The sequence below is a fragment of the Geotrypetes seraphini genome, chromosome 6, assembly GCF_902459505.1.
Source record: "Geotrypetes seraphini chromosome 6, aGeoSer1.1, whole genome shotgun sequence".
NCBI classification, from domain to species: domain Eukaryota; kingdom Metazoa; phylum Chordata; class Amphibia; order Gymnophiona; family Dermophiidae; genus Geotrypetes; species Geotrypetes seraphini.
This window is the reverse complement of record NC_047089.1, coordinates 228,312,786-228,329,032: the sequence shown is the minus strand read 5'-3', so window position 1 is coordinate 228,329,032 and position 16,247 is coordinate 228,312,786. Positions and strand designations below refer to the sequence as shown.

General features: G+C 42.5%; 1 protein-coding gene across 1 annotated transcript; it reads right to left on the bottom strand.

Moving 5' to 3' along the window:
- Window positions 1-1,309: 1,309 nt before the first annotated feature.
- Window positions 1,310-15,900, bottom strand: MRAP (melanocortin 2 receptor accessory protein). Its single transcript, XM_033947652.1, has 3 exons — window positions 15,581-15,900; window positions 6,237-6,336; window positions 1,310-2,697 (listed from the first exon to the last, which is right to left on the bottom strand). The coding sequence occupies exons 1-3, from the start codon at window positions 15,702-15,704 to the stop codon at window positions 2,622-2,624; spliced, it is 300 nt and encodes a 99-aa protein (XP_033803543.1). The 5' UTR covers window positions 15,705-15,900; the 3' UTR covers window positions 1,310-2,621.
- Window positions 15,901-16,247: the final 347 nt, after the last annotated feature.

Below are 16,247 nucleotides of genomic sequence, written 5' to 3'. Positions count from 1 at the left end.
TGAAAGCAGTGCATGCAAATAGATCTCATGCATATTCATTGGGGAAATCCTGAAAACCCGACTGGAATACGGCTCTCGAGGACCAGAGTTCCCTACCCCTGCCCTATGACATGCTTATTTTATAAACAAACACCTCCACGACAAAAACGAAAATCCAAACACAAAAGTTGTGAGGAAGAGAAGCCACCAACCAGGAATATGTCATCAAATGGAGTCTTTATTTGGTCTGGACTCAACACTGCCAGTGTTTCGGCACCTAAATGCCTTTTTCAAGAGTCAGCCACTTGTCTTCAGCGCACTCAGTGGTTATGTAAAGTATAATATGCAATTTTTTGTACAATGATGTGCATTTGAGTGAACAGTTAGCTGAGAAGAACACCAAAACGGCAGAGCAAGACACAGATGACAAGTAATTGGCGACTTGCTTTGCCATTTTGGGGTTCTTATACTACAGGTCACACACAGTGCAAACTGGTATGTACTTGTAGACAAGGCTAGGGGAGAAATTTGGGCAGAGCTGGATTAAAATTTAGGCCTGCTCCTGAACAGGTGTAAATGCCAGTGTACACAGTCTATGTGCTGTTTCTGCAGACTTTATGCTAGCTGTTGGGTTTTTTAAAAAATAAACATTTCACAATAACACCTTCCCAATAATCCAGTACAATAAATCTATACCAAAAAATGACAATTGAGCCAAATACTTTTAAAAGCTTATGGCTTGACCACTATATGTTTCATCATTGATCATTCAAATGTATGTCTCATTATAAATAGGCACCTTCTTGCCTATTTATAAATAGGCAAGAAAGTGCCTATTTAAACCTAAGAAAAACCTCTATAGACTTCAGCTAATTCAGAATGCCGCAGCTAAGCTCATTTTCGCAAGAGGCAAGTTCGACCACGTCTCTCCACTTCTGTCCAAGCTTCACTGGCTTCCAGTACATTCCAGAATCCTCTTTAAATGTGCCTGCTTAGCGTTCAAGATCCTACACGGCATCCTTCCTCCCGTTATTCCACTCCTTTGGAACTCCTCAAACCCTAACTCCTCCAGATCCTCCCAAAAACTGAAACTATCATTCCCTTCTACAAAAGGTATATCCCGCGTAGGAAAACTAGGAACATCTCTCCCCTTTAAAATCACAGAACTCTGGAACAACCTCACCTCCCCGCTCAGAAATTCAAACTCCCTCCAACTCTTCCACAAACACCTGAAAACTTGGCTCTTTTCAAAAATCTAACACCTCCCGCTCTCTGGTACCTTGACCCCTCTCTACCCTCTTAGTTCCTTTCCTATTACCCTTCTTTTTCTGGAGTTCCTTTCTATCCTAATTCTGTAAACCGTGCCGAGCTCTACACTTGCGGAGATGGCGCGGTATACAAACAAGAAAAAAAGAGAGAAAGAGATTAGCCTAGAAGCCAATAAAATTTACCTTCTAACTGCCTAGCGTTTGGCTGCCAGCTGACTCTGTGTTTTCAGGACAGATTTTATACGTGAACTTCTACTTTTCTTAGGACAATCAATAAGGCCATCAGAAATAAATCTGTGTGTACATTGGAGTAAGCCCAAGCTTGAATCAATCTGCCTTGAAGAAAAACAGAACCCCGTTGGCAACCCTCTTCTGTTAGCAAATCGAGGTGTCCTTTTACTAAGCTGCGTTAGGTGCAACAGGCGTTTAACGCAGCTTAAAATAGCACACTGCAGGATAGAACCATGACGGTAGATAAAGACCAAACGTGCCCATCTGTAACATCGACTATCTCCTCCTCTCCCTATAAGCTAAGGCTCTTAACACTTGCATTGTGAGGTCATAGAGCTTTATGGTTATAGAAAGCTAAATGGCTCATCCGCTATCTCCTACTCTTCCTAAGGATGCACTCAGATATGTGTCAAATTTGCATGTACTAACTACACACTAAAAAAATATTTTTAATTATTAATGAGGGGTCATTTCTGGAGGCAGAGAGTAGGCGTACCTGCACTAATAATTAGTGCAGCTATATTACCGTACACTAACTGGTTAGTTCAGGAATAGCCCATGAGAACTTACTGCCTACAAAATGGGTGGTGGTAAGTGTTTATGCGGTAATTTTTTTTTATTTTTTTTTTTACATGGCCACATGTTAATGGCAATATTGGCGCATAGCTAGTAATACAAAAAAAAAGTAGAAAAAGATCATTGTACAGCTGTGGTAAAAATGGTCTTAGTGCCAGGGGGAAACTTGCACCAGGGTGCGCTAGACAACTTTTTACTGCAGGTTAATAAAAGGATCCCTTGGTATTGTACATTTATTTTTGAAAATGGTGACTATACTGCATGGCTCATGTATTAGCAGACATCCGTCCCTTTAAATATAGAAATAGGCTTTGTTTTTAGTGGAGATGCCGATGTGCTGTTTATACGGCAGGCTAATTTTAATCCCCGAGTATTTTAGTCCCAGCCAAAAGAATCCAGCAGCCAGAGATTCAAAACCACTTCCCTTAGTGAGTATAAGTTCTGAAGTTCAGTGATGATCAAGTTTGAATCTGAAGAGCTGTGTTTCCTGCCTCACAGTTTGAGACTCCTTCTCCTAGTTCTAAAGTGCTGTCTGCAGAGGAAGAGCTTGCACAGTTGTCTTGAGAATTACTCTGTTGGTGGAGGAGATGATGGACATTTTTTGTGTAATCCCATTGAAATATTTTTTCTTGAATTGCTGTTCCTGTACACAAAAATAGAAAAGAATGAGTAATAGAACATAATTTAAGCATGTTTCTAAACAAAATGCTTCAAAGTCATCATCTCCTAGGGTTGATTAGAACTGGAACCAGGAGAAAAGGTAGGTGGTGGACTTTTTTTCCCACCCTCTTACAGACTGTAGAGAGAAATTGCTGTAAAGCATTCAGAAGGGAATGCTTTATCTAGGTATGTGGAAGAATAGATAATGTAGATCAGGGGTGCCCACACTTTTTGGGCTTGCGAGCTACTTTTAAAATGACCAAGTCAAAATGATCTACCAACAATAAAATTTAAAAAAACACAAAGCACACTGTACGCATAGAAAATGTTAATTATCATTCCTATTCCAGGGTTTTTCAAAGAGGTCAAAGCAGATGACTCTATGCACTATCACCTCAGTAACAACCATACAAAAATAGACAAATATACCCCCCTCCCTTTTTACTAAACCACAATAGCAGTTTTTAGCGCAGGGAGCTGGGCTGAATGCCCAGCGCTGCTCTCGACGCTCATAGGCTCCCTGCGCTAAAAACCTCTATTGCGGTTTAGTAAAAGGGGACCTTAGTGTAAAATATAGACAGCAGATATAAATTCAGACACATTTTGATCACTAAATTTAAAATAAAATAATTTTTCCTACCTTGTCTGGTGATTTCATGAGTCTCTGGTTGCACTTTCTTCTTCTGACTGTGCATCCAATCTTTCTTCCCTTCTTTTAGCCTGTATACTTCCTCTCCTCCAGACCTCATTCCCTCCCACAACTTTTCCTTCCTCTCTCCCTGCCCTTTCTTTCTCTCTGCCTCCCTTTCTTTTTTTTCTGTTTCTCTTCTTTCCTTCTGTCTCCCTGCCTGCCCTTTTTCTTTCTTTCTCCCTGCCCTCCCCCAAGCCACTGCCACTGCCTCGGGGACCAGGACCCAAACTGCCACCAATAACAGGCCCGAAAGCCGACGACGCCCCAAGCTCTCCCTGCTTTGGCCGACCAGCATTCCTCTCCCCGACGTCAATTCTGCCGTCGGGGAGAGGAAGGCTGCTCGGCCCAAGATCACGATCGACCTATTAGGGAAATGCTGCCGGGTCCTGCCTTCGTGGAAACAGAAAGTAGGCAGGACCCGGCAGCAAGAAGAGCAAATGCTTCACTAACCTGTCTCCCGCCTTAGCCCGTAGCGAATGCTTGCTTCAGGGCTCTCAACATGTGCGTGCCGGCTTCCCTTATCCCCCCCCCCCCCCGGACATAACTTCCGGTTTCGAAGAGAAGAGAAGCCGGCACGCAAACGTTAGAGCCCGGAGCATAAGTTCGCTACGGGCTGAAATCTCCAAGCCGGGATTTTTTTAAATGTTCAGCAGCGGCGGCAGCAGCAGATGACAGCTGGGCGGACCGCCCAGCTAAAAGGCCCTAGGGAGAACACTGGAGGAAGGCTCTCAGAGGAAGGCTGATCGGCCCGGTAGATCAGGACGGCAACACGAGTCTATCACGGAGCCCGGGATGGGCTCCGCGATCGACTCACATTGCCTTCCTGAGCTATTGCCTTCCTGAGCTACCGTTCGATCGCGATTGACGTATTGGGCACCCCTGATGTAGATGGACAGATCCTCAGCCCAGTGTTTCCCCAATCTTTTCTGGTGGCAAATACAAAAGCGTCAGGACAAGAATATTCTCAGTGATGGCTCCAATGTAGTGGAACTCCCTTCCAAAGGAATTAAAACTAGAAAAGGGACACCTGAAAGTTCAAGGGGGGGATGCTGGAGGGGAGGGGAGGTGGTCATCCTTTGCTGCGGGAACAATGCCCTTTATTGCTCCTGCAAGGCGGTGAAAAGACTGGTTCCCAAAATTCATGGCAAAGGGCCAAATATTTTCACCATTCCTGCAGGTTTGCCATGGCTTACCGTGGGAAACAGTCACCATGTCATTCTTTACGCCTAGCCTTGTTGGTGAACTGTGCCACTGTTCCTGATCAAAACCTGCTTAATCTAGACAAGGGTTGTCCAACGCCGGTCCTTGTTAGCTGCAATCTAGTTGGGTTTTCTGGATTTCCCCATTGAATTTGCATGAGATCTATTTGCATGCCCTGCTTCCATACACCCAATAAAAAGTTTCAAGGCAGGCTAGAGAATAGATGACAGCACACACCAATCAGCAGTCTTGAGGCCTTGTATGGGAATACAATTGGCAACTCTTCAACTGATTTGGATCTAAAGCGGCCCAGGCTTAAAAATAAACAAATTCCACTGCTCTAGTGAAAGAGTCTCCTAGTGAATGACAAGAAAATAACGACCAATTCCATTCTTCAACATTCTTAATGAGTTCTCTACTACTTTGGGTACCTGAGCACATAAACTCAAATACTTAAAGCAGTGGTTCTCAAACCTGTCATAGGTTACCCCCAGCCAGCCAGGTTTTCAAGATATCCACAATGAATTTTCAAGAGAGATTTGCTTGCAGTGGTGTGCCAAACCTCTTTCATGAATATTCACTGAATATTCTGAAAATCTGACTGGTTGGGGGCTCCTCCAGGACAGCTTTGGGAGCCACTGGCTTAAACCCTGGGATCACATGCATTACAATTTCATGATTACATTTACTATGTAATTTTTCTTTGTGATTTCTGGGCCACAAACCTTAGAAGTCTACCCAGTACCGTCCGTTGTTTCCAACTACTGGAGTTGCCGTTGAAGTTACCTCCAACCTATCCAAACCATCTCCTTTGTGGGATTCAGACCATGAAAGTTAGCCCATTCATTTTCTAATTAGCAATCCTCTGTGTTCAACCTGTGCTTTTAGAATTCCATCACAGTTCTCCTTTCTACCACCTCCTTCAAATGCCTTTCTCCTGGTCTCTCTACCCTGTTCCATTTCCTGCCATCATCCTCTATATCTACCTAAAACATATTTAAATTCTATTACAATGCTGGTTATTCCAGCCTCCTTATCTTTTTCTTCCGTTCTTTTCTACTTAACCCATCACCCAGGCCCAGTCATTTGTAATTATGTTTTTATATAAATTGTCAATTTGTAGGAACTGTTCTGCAATAACCATTTCTATTATTATTTTTTTTTTTTTAAATAATAGAGCTGGTAAAGAGCTTAGCTCTGATCAGCCTCTCTGTCTGCAGTACATATAGTGGCATAATGAGGGTAGGAGGCACCGGGCAGGTGCCCCTATTCCTTCCTCTCCGCGCCCCCTCTTCTTCAGCACCAACTCCTCACCCTGTGTCCCCTGCTCCTTCCACGCATGCCTTCCCACACTATTCGCGCTGGCATTGGCTTTCTCTCTGATGTCACTTCCTGGCCCCATAACCCAGAAGTGATTTCAGAGGAAGCCAAGTTGGCATGAGCAACAGGATAGAGTAGTTGCTCGCACTGGCAAAAATTTTAAAGAGGTACAGGGAGATGGGTAAAGGAGGGTGCTAGTGTGATGTTGGGGGGGGGGCAGAGAGGTGCCAGCGCTCCCAACTAGATGGCACCTGGGGTGTTCCCCCCCCCCACTACGCCACTGAATACATGATGACACTTATTATACTCACCTCACTGGTACTGAGCCAGACCTGGACATGTAGAGCAAAATAAGGAACAGAAACAGCACAAATGCAGCCAGACCAACCCAAAAGGCAATGACAATTGAATCTGTTAAAAGAAACACTGTTATCTCTTTATTTGGATTTATTTATAGTCTTTTTTTTTTTTTCAATAAATTCACTAAGGTAATGTACAGCACTATCATTAATAACAAATTCACACAAAAAACAGCAAAACCCCTTTCTGCTGTATGCTCTAGGGCAGGCGATCTCAACACAGTAGTCGGGACACAGCTAGGCAGGATTTCAGGATATCCATAATGAATATTGTATTTATTATATTTGATAAACCCCTTGTACATGAGTATTAAGCAGTTTACAAAACTAAATACATTAGGACACTTTGAAGTTCACTCTCTCTAAACTTAACATGCCTAAGAGAAAAAGAACATCGTTCATATAGTAAAGATAAAAATAGAAAGAAGATGAGAAGGAAGAAAGAGCACAAGCAAAAAAATCCAACGGAACTGCAGTAATATGCCAAACAGCAAATGAAAAAGAGAACGGCAGAGATGATGTACGAAATGCCAAGTCTTTAATCAATAAGGAACAGTTTGTATCTGAAGAATATGGTCCACATAGGATTATAAACAGGGACCTGACACGGTCCGTGTTTCGAAAAACACTCCTTCCTCGGGGGTCCTAAGGGTATTAAAACCAAATTCTAGGGAACCAGGGAAAGTAAAGCGGGACTTGGGTGAGATTGTATGTGATGGTCAAACAAGTTGAAAAGGTGACGGCGAAAGCTAGAAGGATGCTAGGTTGCGTAGTGAGAGGTATGGCCAGTAGGAAAAAGGAGGTATTGATGCCCCTGTATAAGACTCTGGTGAGACCTCATTTAGAATATTGTGTACAATTCTAGAGGTCACACCTTCAAAAAGATATAAAAAAGGATGGAGTCAGTCCAGAGGAAGGCTACTAAAATGGTGCGTGGTCTTCGTCATAAGGCATATGGGGACAGACTTAAAGATCTCAGTCTGAAATTATCCTTGTTCCCGGTGAAAAGGGGAAGCACGACATTTGTACAAAAATCGATACTTATGGGTATTAAATCTATATTACAATGCTGGCTGTCGCCCCAGACTCCTACCCTGATGCATTGGCGGTCACTGATGATACAGACAGCTGGGTTTGAATGTCAAGCTCTTTCCAATTTAAACTCTAAACGGGGCATTTTGTTTCTCCAATGTTGGTTACCGTTTGCTGCGACATTGAGTCCGCGTGCCAGAAGTAGACTGCTGAATTGATGCACATCACTCCTTGTTTGGACTGGATTGGGTGACTGTTCCCTGGATGGGAGGGTAGTGGGAAGGGAGGGGGGGGATTTTTTGTGGATGTTCTTGTATGATGTTTTGGTGCTGTGTTGCATTGGTATTCTTTTTTGAAATAATAAAAAATGATTTAAATAAATAAAAAAAAAATCTCAATCTATATACTTTGGAGGAAAGGCGGGAGAGGGGAGATATGATAGAGACATTTAAATACCTACATATTGTAAATGTTCATGAGTCAAGTCTCTTTCATTTGAAAGGAAACTGCAATGACAGGGCATAGGATGAATTAAGAAAAATTGCTACAATGTTTAGACGCAATCGGCATCGGAGGCGAGGTACTCGACTGGTTCCGAGGATTCCTCACAACCCACACATATCAAGTACGCTTCAACTGCAAACTCTCTAAAACATGGAGAAACCCATCAGGCGTTCCACAGGGGTCCCCACTATCCCCACTACTCTTCAACGTCTATACATCTTTACTAGGCATGCAGCTGGCCCGGCGGGGTATAAAAGTATTCAGTTATGCGGATGACTTTACAATCATTATCCCGTTTATCACGTCTCCCTCTGAAATCACCCCCACAGCAACAGAAGCGCTAAACCTGATGCAACAATGGACCACAGAATTCAGACTGAAGCTCAATTCAGATAAAACTAAATTCTTTATAGCCTCACCACACCCACATACCACGACAAAATCAATACACATTAACAATCTTAACTACCCCATTCAACCAACAATGAAGGTTCTGGGGGTATTACTGGACCAAGGTCTAACTATGAAAGACCATGTGGACTCCCTAGTCAGAAAAGGGTTTTTTACTCTCTGGAAACTTAGGTCCATTAGAGCATACTTCGACGCTTCAGCATTCAGAATTCTAGTACAATCCCTAATACTAAGCCACCTTGACTATTGCAACATTACCCATCTGGCCATCTCCAGGAAGCAAATGCAGAGACTTCAACTGATACAAAATGCAGCAGTCAGGTTGATTTTCGGGCTGCAGAAGTCCGATCACATAACCCCTTCCTACCGACTCCTGCACTGGCTGCCAATGGAGGCACGTACGAAGTTCAAGCTGGGATGTCTCTGCTTCAAGGTATTATCTGGCCTAGCCCCTAAATACATAACAGACCTCTTCTCATTCTCAACCAACAGACATGAGAGAAGAAAACACCTGAAATTCGTTTCCCCACCGGCTAGAGGATGCAAATATAAGAGATACCATCAACAACTTCTATCGTATCAAGCAGCCTTATGGGGCAAAGACTTAGAAAAACTAATTACACACACAAACAACTATGATGAATTTAGGAAACACCTAAAAACATACCTGTTCTCGAAATACCTAGGTAACGATTCAGGACAATAGCCCCCTTCGTAATCCCACCCAGATCTGATCTTGAAAACTGTTAACCTCTAATCTCTAACTATGAATGCTCCACTCAATTTATGGAATTTTTCTAATTCATTGTAAATCGCACGGAACTTCACGGTCCTGCAGTATATAAACTGTTGCTATTATTATCACTGTTGTTACTATCAGATGTTCTCAGCTATACTCTGTAAGTCGCTGTCTGTACAGTTTCTCTTCGTTGTAAACCGCCTAGAAGTCGCAAGATTGTTGGCGGTATATAAGAATAAAGTTATTATTATTATTATTATTAAGAGGTGATAGGCTCCAGCATAATCTGAGGAAATACTTTTTTACAGAAAGGGTGGTAGATGCATAGAACAGTCTCCCAGAAGAGGTGATGGAGACAGAGACTGTGTCTGAAATCAAAAGGGCCTGGAATAGTCACGTGGGATCTCTTAAAGAGAGGAAGAGATAATGGTTACTGTGGATGGGCAGACTGGATGGGCCATTTGGTCTTTATCTGCCATCATGTTTCTATGTTCCTATAACCATAAAGTTCTATGACATCACAATGCAGGTGTAAAGAGCCTTAGCCTATAGGAAGAGGAGATGCAAATGTTAAGATCCTTAGCCAATAGGGAGAGGAGGAGATAATGGTTACTGTGGATGGGCAGACTGGATGGGCCATTTGGTCTTTATCTGCCATCATGTTTCTATGTCAGTAGGGGGTGCAAAGCTTTGGAATGTGCAGTTAGATTAGGTTTCAAGAAACTGTTGAAAACACAACTGTTTTAAATGCTTTCTTATGATGAGATAATGTATAAATGTTACTACCTGCTTATGTTTTAATGCAATAGATTTTTTTTTTATTTGTATGAGATGGTTTTTGAAGAGCAAAGTGTTCTTTCCTTTATTGAACATGTATGTAATGTCTAATCTTATGTATGCTTTTATATAAACCGTATAGCAAAAAACAAAAGGAATTGACCCCAAAATATCTACAAAGAAGAAAATCCAGAGAAAACCAAAAAAACTCTGTGGAGTGACGATGTTCCCAAATGGACTTTATTTGAAAGTATCAAAGTTCCAAAGGTACACTAAAATCATCCACATAAAAGTAAATCATCCACATAAGAGCCTTAAAGGACTAGTCCGCTAGGGATACAGGACCCAACACGGTCCGTGTTTTGACAAAAAGTCTCCTTTTTTCCATTGCAAATGCAAGCAGTGTCTCACTTCCGGTTCACCACACAATTGTTTCCCACGTACTCACCTTTATAGGACCCCCAGGGACCCCTGAAGAAGACTTTTTGTCGAAACGCGGACCGTGTTGGGTCCTGTATCCCTAGCGGACTAGGTCCTTTAAGGCTCTTATGTGGATGATTTACTTTTATGTGGATGGAATTATTTTATGTGGATGATTTTAGTGTACCTTTGGAACTTTGATACTTTCAAATAAAGTCCATTTGGGAACATCGTCACTCCACAGAGTTTTTTTGGTTTTATATAAACCATATAGGCCTTATATGGTATATACATTTTTTTTAAATTAATTAATTGGTGATCACTTTTCCTTGTCTTCGCCATGGCTCCACCACCCTTTTACCCACTCTGATAAGGCTGGAAAACCTACAAGCTTGACCGTTTGCATGAGATTATTCCTTGTCTTTTATATCCTTAGCTGGGAAGTGTAGCCAAGTATTCTCCATCAACAAACAGCATGAAACCTGCCACACAAAAAGGTGATGTCATCTGATGGTGCCACATGCTCCCTTCCCTCTCTTCAGAGCTCAGAAAAAGATGAGTCTTTATGAGTACGTGCAGAAGTTCCTATGGAGTGGCTCTTACTCCAACGCTTCAGTCTCATTTTTGTGTAGCTTAAGGATGTCACTTAGGGGTTACCATATGGCTCCAGAATAATGAGCACGGATTGAGACAACCGAGTTTTCAATGGAAGTAAGGACATCTGGGTTTTTCTTCCATTGAAAGTAAAACCCGGATGTCTCAATACATCCTCCCTTTTCTAGAGCCATATGATAATCCTATATCATGGGGTGCTGCTGCTTTAGGAATGGCAGCACAGCTGATGACTGCCTTAGGGTTGCCTTATGGCTTCAGGAAAAGGAAGATGGATTGAGACAACTGGGTTTTACTTCCATTCAATGCATTGGAATTAAGGAAGACAGATTGAGACAACTGAGTTTTACTTCCACTGAAAGTGATGGAAGTAAAACCCAGATGTCTTAATTCGTCCTCCTTTTTCTGGAGCCATATGGTAACCCTAAGGATATGGATTTTACTTTCTTCTTAATTAGCACCACTAGGGGGTGTTGAAAAGTTCTCAGCCCAGCCAAGAAGAGGAATGCCATCAATATGGTTCAATCAATGATTTGAAACTATGTCAAAACACAGAATTTGATTTTTTATTTTTTTTTTTTAATTGGCACTTAATGAAATAAGATAACACTCTTTTCAGCTACAGTGGCAAAATAATGCTCAGAATTTAGGAAGTTGGTTAGTCAGGCTGAGAACTTTTCAGCACCCCCTCGTACCTTAAGCCAAGCTACTTTTTTCCTTTGATTCCCTTCTTTCCTTTGTTTTTCTTAATTAAAAAAAAAAATTTGCACTAATTTTTTCCAGTGCCACACTTTTAGTGATATTTACAGAATTTCCCCCCCCCCCTTAGTGGCAATATTCAGCAAGCAGCACCACTACACAGACAGGAAGTAAAACTTATCAGTTATCCTCATATAGTTATACTAGTCTTTAAGCCTGTTACATTAACAGGTGCTAGAATAGATGTGTGATTCTGTCTCTCTCTCTCTTTCCTTGGCTGCTTTCTGTCTGTCTTTCTTTCTTTCTATCTCTCTCTCCTTGGCCGCTGTCTGTCTTTCTGTCTCTCTCTTTCCTTGGCTGTCCACCACCACCCCTTGTCTGCTTCCCCTAACCCTTTCCTTTTACCTCCCCCCTGTCCAGCAGCACCCCTTCACTGCTCCCCCTGTCCAGCAGCAGCCCTTCTCCCTTCGTTTTACCTCCTCCCTGTCCAACATCACCTCTTCCCTGCTCCCCCTGTCCTTTAATACCTTTTCCCAAACTGCGGCTGCTCCTTTGCGTGGTCCTTTTAGAGCAGTGGTCTCAAACCCGCAGCCCGGGGGCCACACGAGGCCCGCCAGGTCCTATTTTGAGTCCCTCGGTATGTTTATCATAATCACAAAAATAAAATAAAACAGTTTCTTGATCATATGTCTCTTTAGCTATAAATGACAATATTATTATTGAGATTTAGCCAAAAAGAAAGATTTATAAACTATAAAGAATTTTACCTCATGCAAAATTGTTATTTCTTTAATAAAATATTAACTATTTTTTTCTGAGGCCCTCCAAGTACCTACAAATCCAAAACGTAGCCCTGCAAAGGGTTTGAGTTTGAGATCACTGTCTTAGAGTGAGTGAGGGCGGGAGGGGGGAGTCACCGGCGTGTTCTCTGCATCCTTGCGTCCGTGGTCGCCATTTCAAACTCTGCATGTGCAGTAGGAGCCAGAAAACCGCCACAGGCTCATTCTACTGGTACGGAGCTATGGATCACGGGCGCAGGGATCACGAAGTTTGAAGTGCTATTGCACGCTTAAGGTTTTATTATAGTAGATGCATAGGCAGCAGAATGCTGTTTGGTTTGGGTGGGCCCAGGAGCTCTGCCCTAGCCCCAGCAGAAACCTGCAGCACAGCCTGTCACCAGCTCCCGACTCCACCCCCTACCTCTTCCTGGCGTTGTACTTTAAATCTTTGAGGCTACATCCATGAGCAGGCCTGCCCCCGGATGTAGAATGAAGGGTTCTGGGGGCAGGCCTGCTCACTGATGCTCTACGGCAGCTGTCCCGAAGATTTAAAGTGCAATGCTGGGAAACAGGTGGAAGGGCAGGCACCAACCGGCGACCGCCAATTTTTGGAGAGGCCATGGCCCCTGTGGTCTCCCCCGTTCCGATGCCTATAGTTATATGTGTATATTTGGCAGCCGCACTTATGCATTTTTCCTTGCTGAATATAAGTACATAAGGATAATAATAATAATTTAATAATAATTATTATTTATTTTTTATATACCGCCAAAGCCATAGTAGTTCGAGGCAGTTTACAATGAAGAAGGACTGGACAATCAGCGAAATGTTACAATGGTACAATCAGAGAAACTAGGTGCCAGAGAAAATGGTACAATCGGAGAAAATTGGAGCAATCAGGGAAAATGGTACAATCAGAGCAAAAAAAGAAGGTCAAGACAATCTGCATAAAGGTTAAATCTAAGAGTGTAGGTATAACAAAGGGGGTACAGACAGTGGATATAGGTATTTAGGTAAAAAACAGAGAGGGTACAATCAGCCGATGAAGATGCAGTTTAATGGGAAGCAGGACATGGTGAGATAAAAGGGGCCATGGGTAGGGCATAGAAGTCTTAGGTTGTAAATCTGGTAAATAGATTAGTTTTTAGTAGTTTCCTGAAGTTTAGGTAGGATGAGGCGCATGAGATGATGTAGGCCAGCCAGTTATTGAGCTGACCTGCTTGAAACATATAACATTTCATGGGAAGTTGTGCAGCTCCACCCCTTTGTATGCTGATCTCCTCTGGACTGAATTTAATCTTTTTTTTCTCGGTGTGTATGGGATTTACATGATGAATAAGAGCTGGATCAGTCAGATCCTCTGTGCAGGAGATATAGGACAATAAAATTAATGTGCCTGTGCATACTTCTATATTATGCTATTCAATGGTCTCACAGCAAAAAATGTACGATGTCTCAAATGTGTTCGAAACGCGGCAATCAGGCTTCTAAAAATATTCCGTGCCCGCGACCCTGTCTCCCATGCTCCAGCGTTGGCTCGCTGTCTGCCCGTAGCCAAACGTCGTGTCTTCAAGGGCCTGAGGCTAGTGTTCCAATCCTTGCATGACATGACGCCAGGCTATGTGACGGCTAAACTTCCTGCGTGCATGCCAAACTGGTCTCTCCGCTCCCGGGATGAAATACGCCTCAGCACGCTCCCTGGTTGTGCCCTTCAACTGCAAACTGCCAAATGATGGTCTGTTATTGAGAAAGACATGGGGGGAAGCCACTGCTTGCCCTGGATTGGTAGTATGGCATGCTGCTTCTCTTTGGGGGTTCTAGAATCTTTTGTTACTCTTTTGGATTCCGGAATCAGAACGGGCTACTAGGCTTGATTGGCCATTGGTCTGACCCAGTAAGGCTATTTTTATGTTCTTATGTACTCCCACTTCATTTCAAACCACTGGAATCAACTGCCCCCACAGATCAGATCCCTTAAAGGACTCCTCAGCTTTAGAAAAGCAATAAAACCATACCTCTTCACCTTACTCCTCTGCCTAAGGCCAATAAATTACAAAGAAATGTATATTGGTACCAGAACCAGTATGTGTCATGTAAGAAAACTTACATTGTAAAATCTTGCACTGTAGCTATGGCAAATCTAATGTGTAAACTGTGTCAAATTAGGATAAAGCTTATACTGAAAATCCTGTGCTGTAAGGATAACTATGGCAAATTATAACCAGTAAACTGTATATTATGTACTGTATATTAATATTAGACCTCTAGTATGTGCCAAGTTAGGATAAAACTTGTATTGAAATACCTTTCCCATCACCCCTTTGATTAGAATCTTGGGAATTCACCTTGATATACAGCTATCTATGACCACTCAGGTGGACCAAGTTGTACACAAAGGCTTCATCACGCTTTGCAAACTAAGATTCATAAAAAAAATTCTTTGAACTTGCTCCTTTCCGATTATTAGTACAATAGCTAGTGTTAAGCCTCCTGGACTACTGCAACATTTCATACCTAGCAGAACAATGCAGGCATTTCCGGAAACTGAGCATCATCCAAAACACGGCAGTGAGACTAATCTTTAATCTGAAAAAAATTGACCACAACTACATTGGCTTCCTGTTGAGGGAAGAGTTCTCTTCAAATTTGGATGCCTTGTCTACAAAGGCCTACATGGCCTACTGCCTAACTACCTAACTACTCATTTCTTGTTCTCGTCGCCAAGTCGCTCCACATGTTCCCGTTCATTTTTTACCTACTCTTCAGTCAAAGGCTGCACTCAGAAAAGATTAATTAACCGACTCTTATCATACCAAGCCGCTTCCAGGGATCCTGAACTGGGCCAAATGGTTAGCATATCAACATCATATATGCATTTTTAGAAAGCTATTAAAAACCCATCTGTTCTTAAAATTCTTGTAATCCCTTCAAAGCAGCATACTGATGTGAAACTATTGTTAACTCGCTGAGGCCAATATTCTATCTATCGTAGCTCACTGACAATGGTCAGCCCATCTCTTTTGTAAACCGCATAGAACCGAAAGGCTTTTGCAGTATATAAATAAAAATGTATGTTATGTTATAAATACTGTATGTATGTTTAACCTGTAACCCGTTCTGAGCTCTTTGGGGACAAAGGGATATAAAATGAATTAGATAAATAAATATTGTGGAATACGTAATCAAACACGAATTAATGGGACAGTTGCTTGACTTCTTTGAAGATGTGAATATACATGTGGTACAAACACAGACTTGCCGCTGTTCAGTTTTGCTTTTATCTTTTTCTGGTTTAGTTGTTGATAAGTTTCAACAGTACTCACATTTATTGGCTTCCAAGCTTCTTTCATCCACTGACACTGGATCAACATAATCCCAGTATTCCTCCAAGCCCCAGAAGTACTCTGTTGTGTTGGTTAGATTAGCCATTTTAGTGTCACTTTTCATCAGCCCAGCATGGGACGCTGAAACAATCCTTTCTGTTTCTGCATGCTCAGATGTCAGTAGGAAAGCCTGGTAAAAATGATGTGTGTGTGTGTGTGTGTCTGGAAGCCTTCATCCTCTGAAGCTTCTCGTCCGTCCTACTACAGACCTCAACCAGCCTCCAGGTAGGGCAATCAGCTAGCCCTGGCTTCCTAAGAAGAAATACTTCTCCTTCTTCATACTGGCTGCTTGCTACCCTTCTTTATACAGATAGACATCTAAAATAAACAGTAACTGAATGAGTCAATCCAGTCAGAAAGCAAAGTTTATTTCTGCCTCCCAGAAGGACAGAACCAGGGACAGAGAAGCTGAGGGTAGAGAAAGGACGGTGCAGTGGGAACAGTAATGTGTCTATGGCAGGGGTCAGGGAGGAAACCTGAAGCTCATGCAGAAGATGACACCCTGTTTGGATGGCAGTGTACCCACACTATACATCAGGGGTGTCCAACCTGCGGCCCAAGGGCCGCATGCGGGCCCCGTGAAGTATTTTGTGTGGCCCTGGTTGAG

Excerpts from the sequence above, each read along its gene's own strand:
- MRAP (XM_033947652.1), bottom strand. The coding sequence starts at position 15,704 with ATGAAAAGTGACACTAAAATGGCTAATCTAACCAACACAACAGAGTAC. Across the intron at positions 6,337-15,580 it reads AAGCTTGGAAGCCAATAAAT|ATTCAATTGTCATTGCCTTT; the intron begins GTGAGTACTGTT and ends TTCTTTTAACAG. Across the intron at positions 2,698-6,236 it reads TCTGGCTCAGTACCAGTGAG|GAACAGCAATTCAAGAAAAA; the intron begins GTGAGTATAATA and ends TTTTGTGTACAG.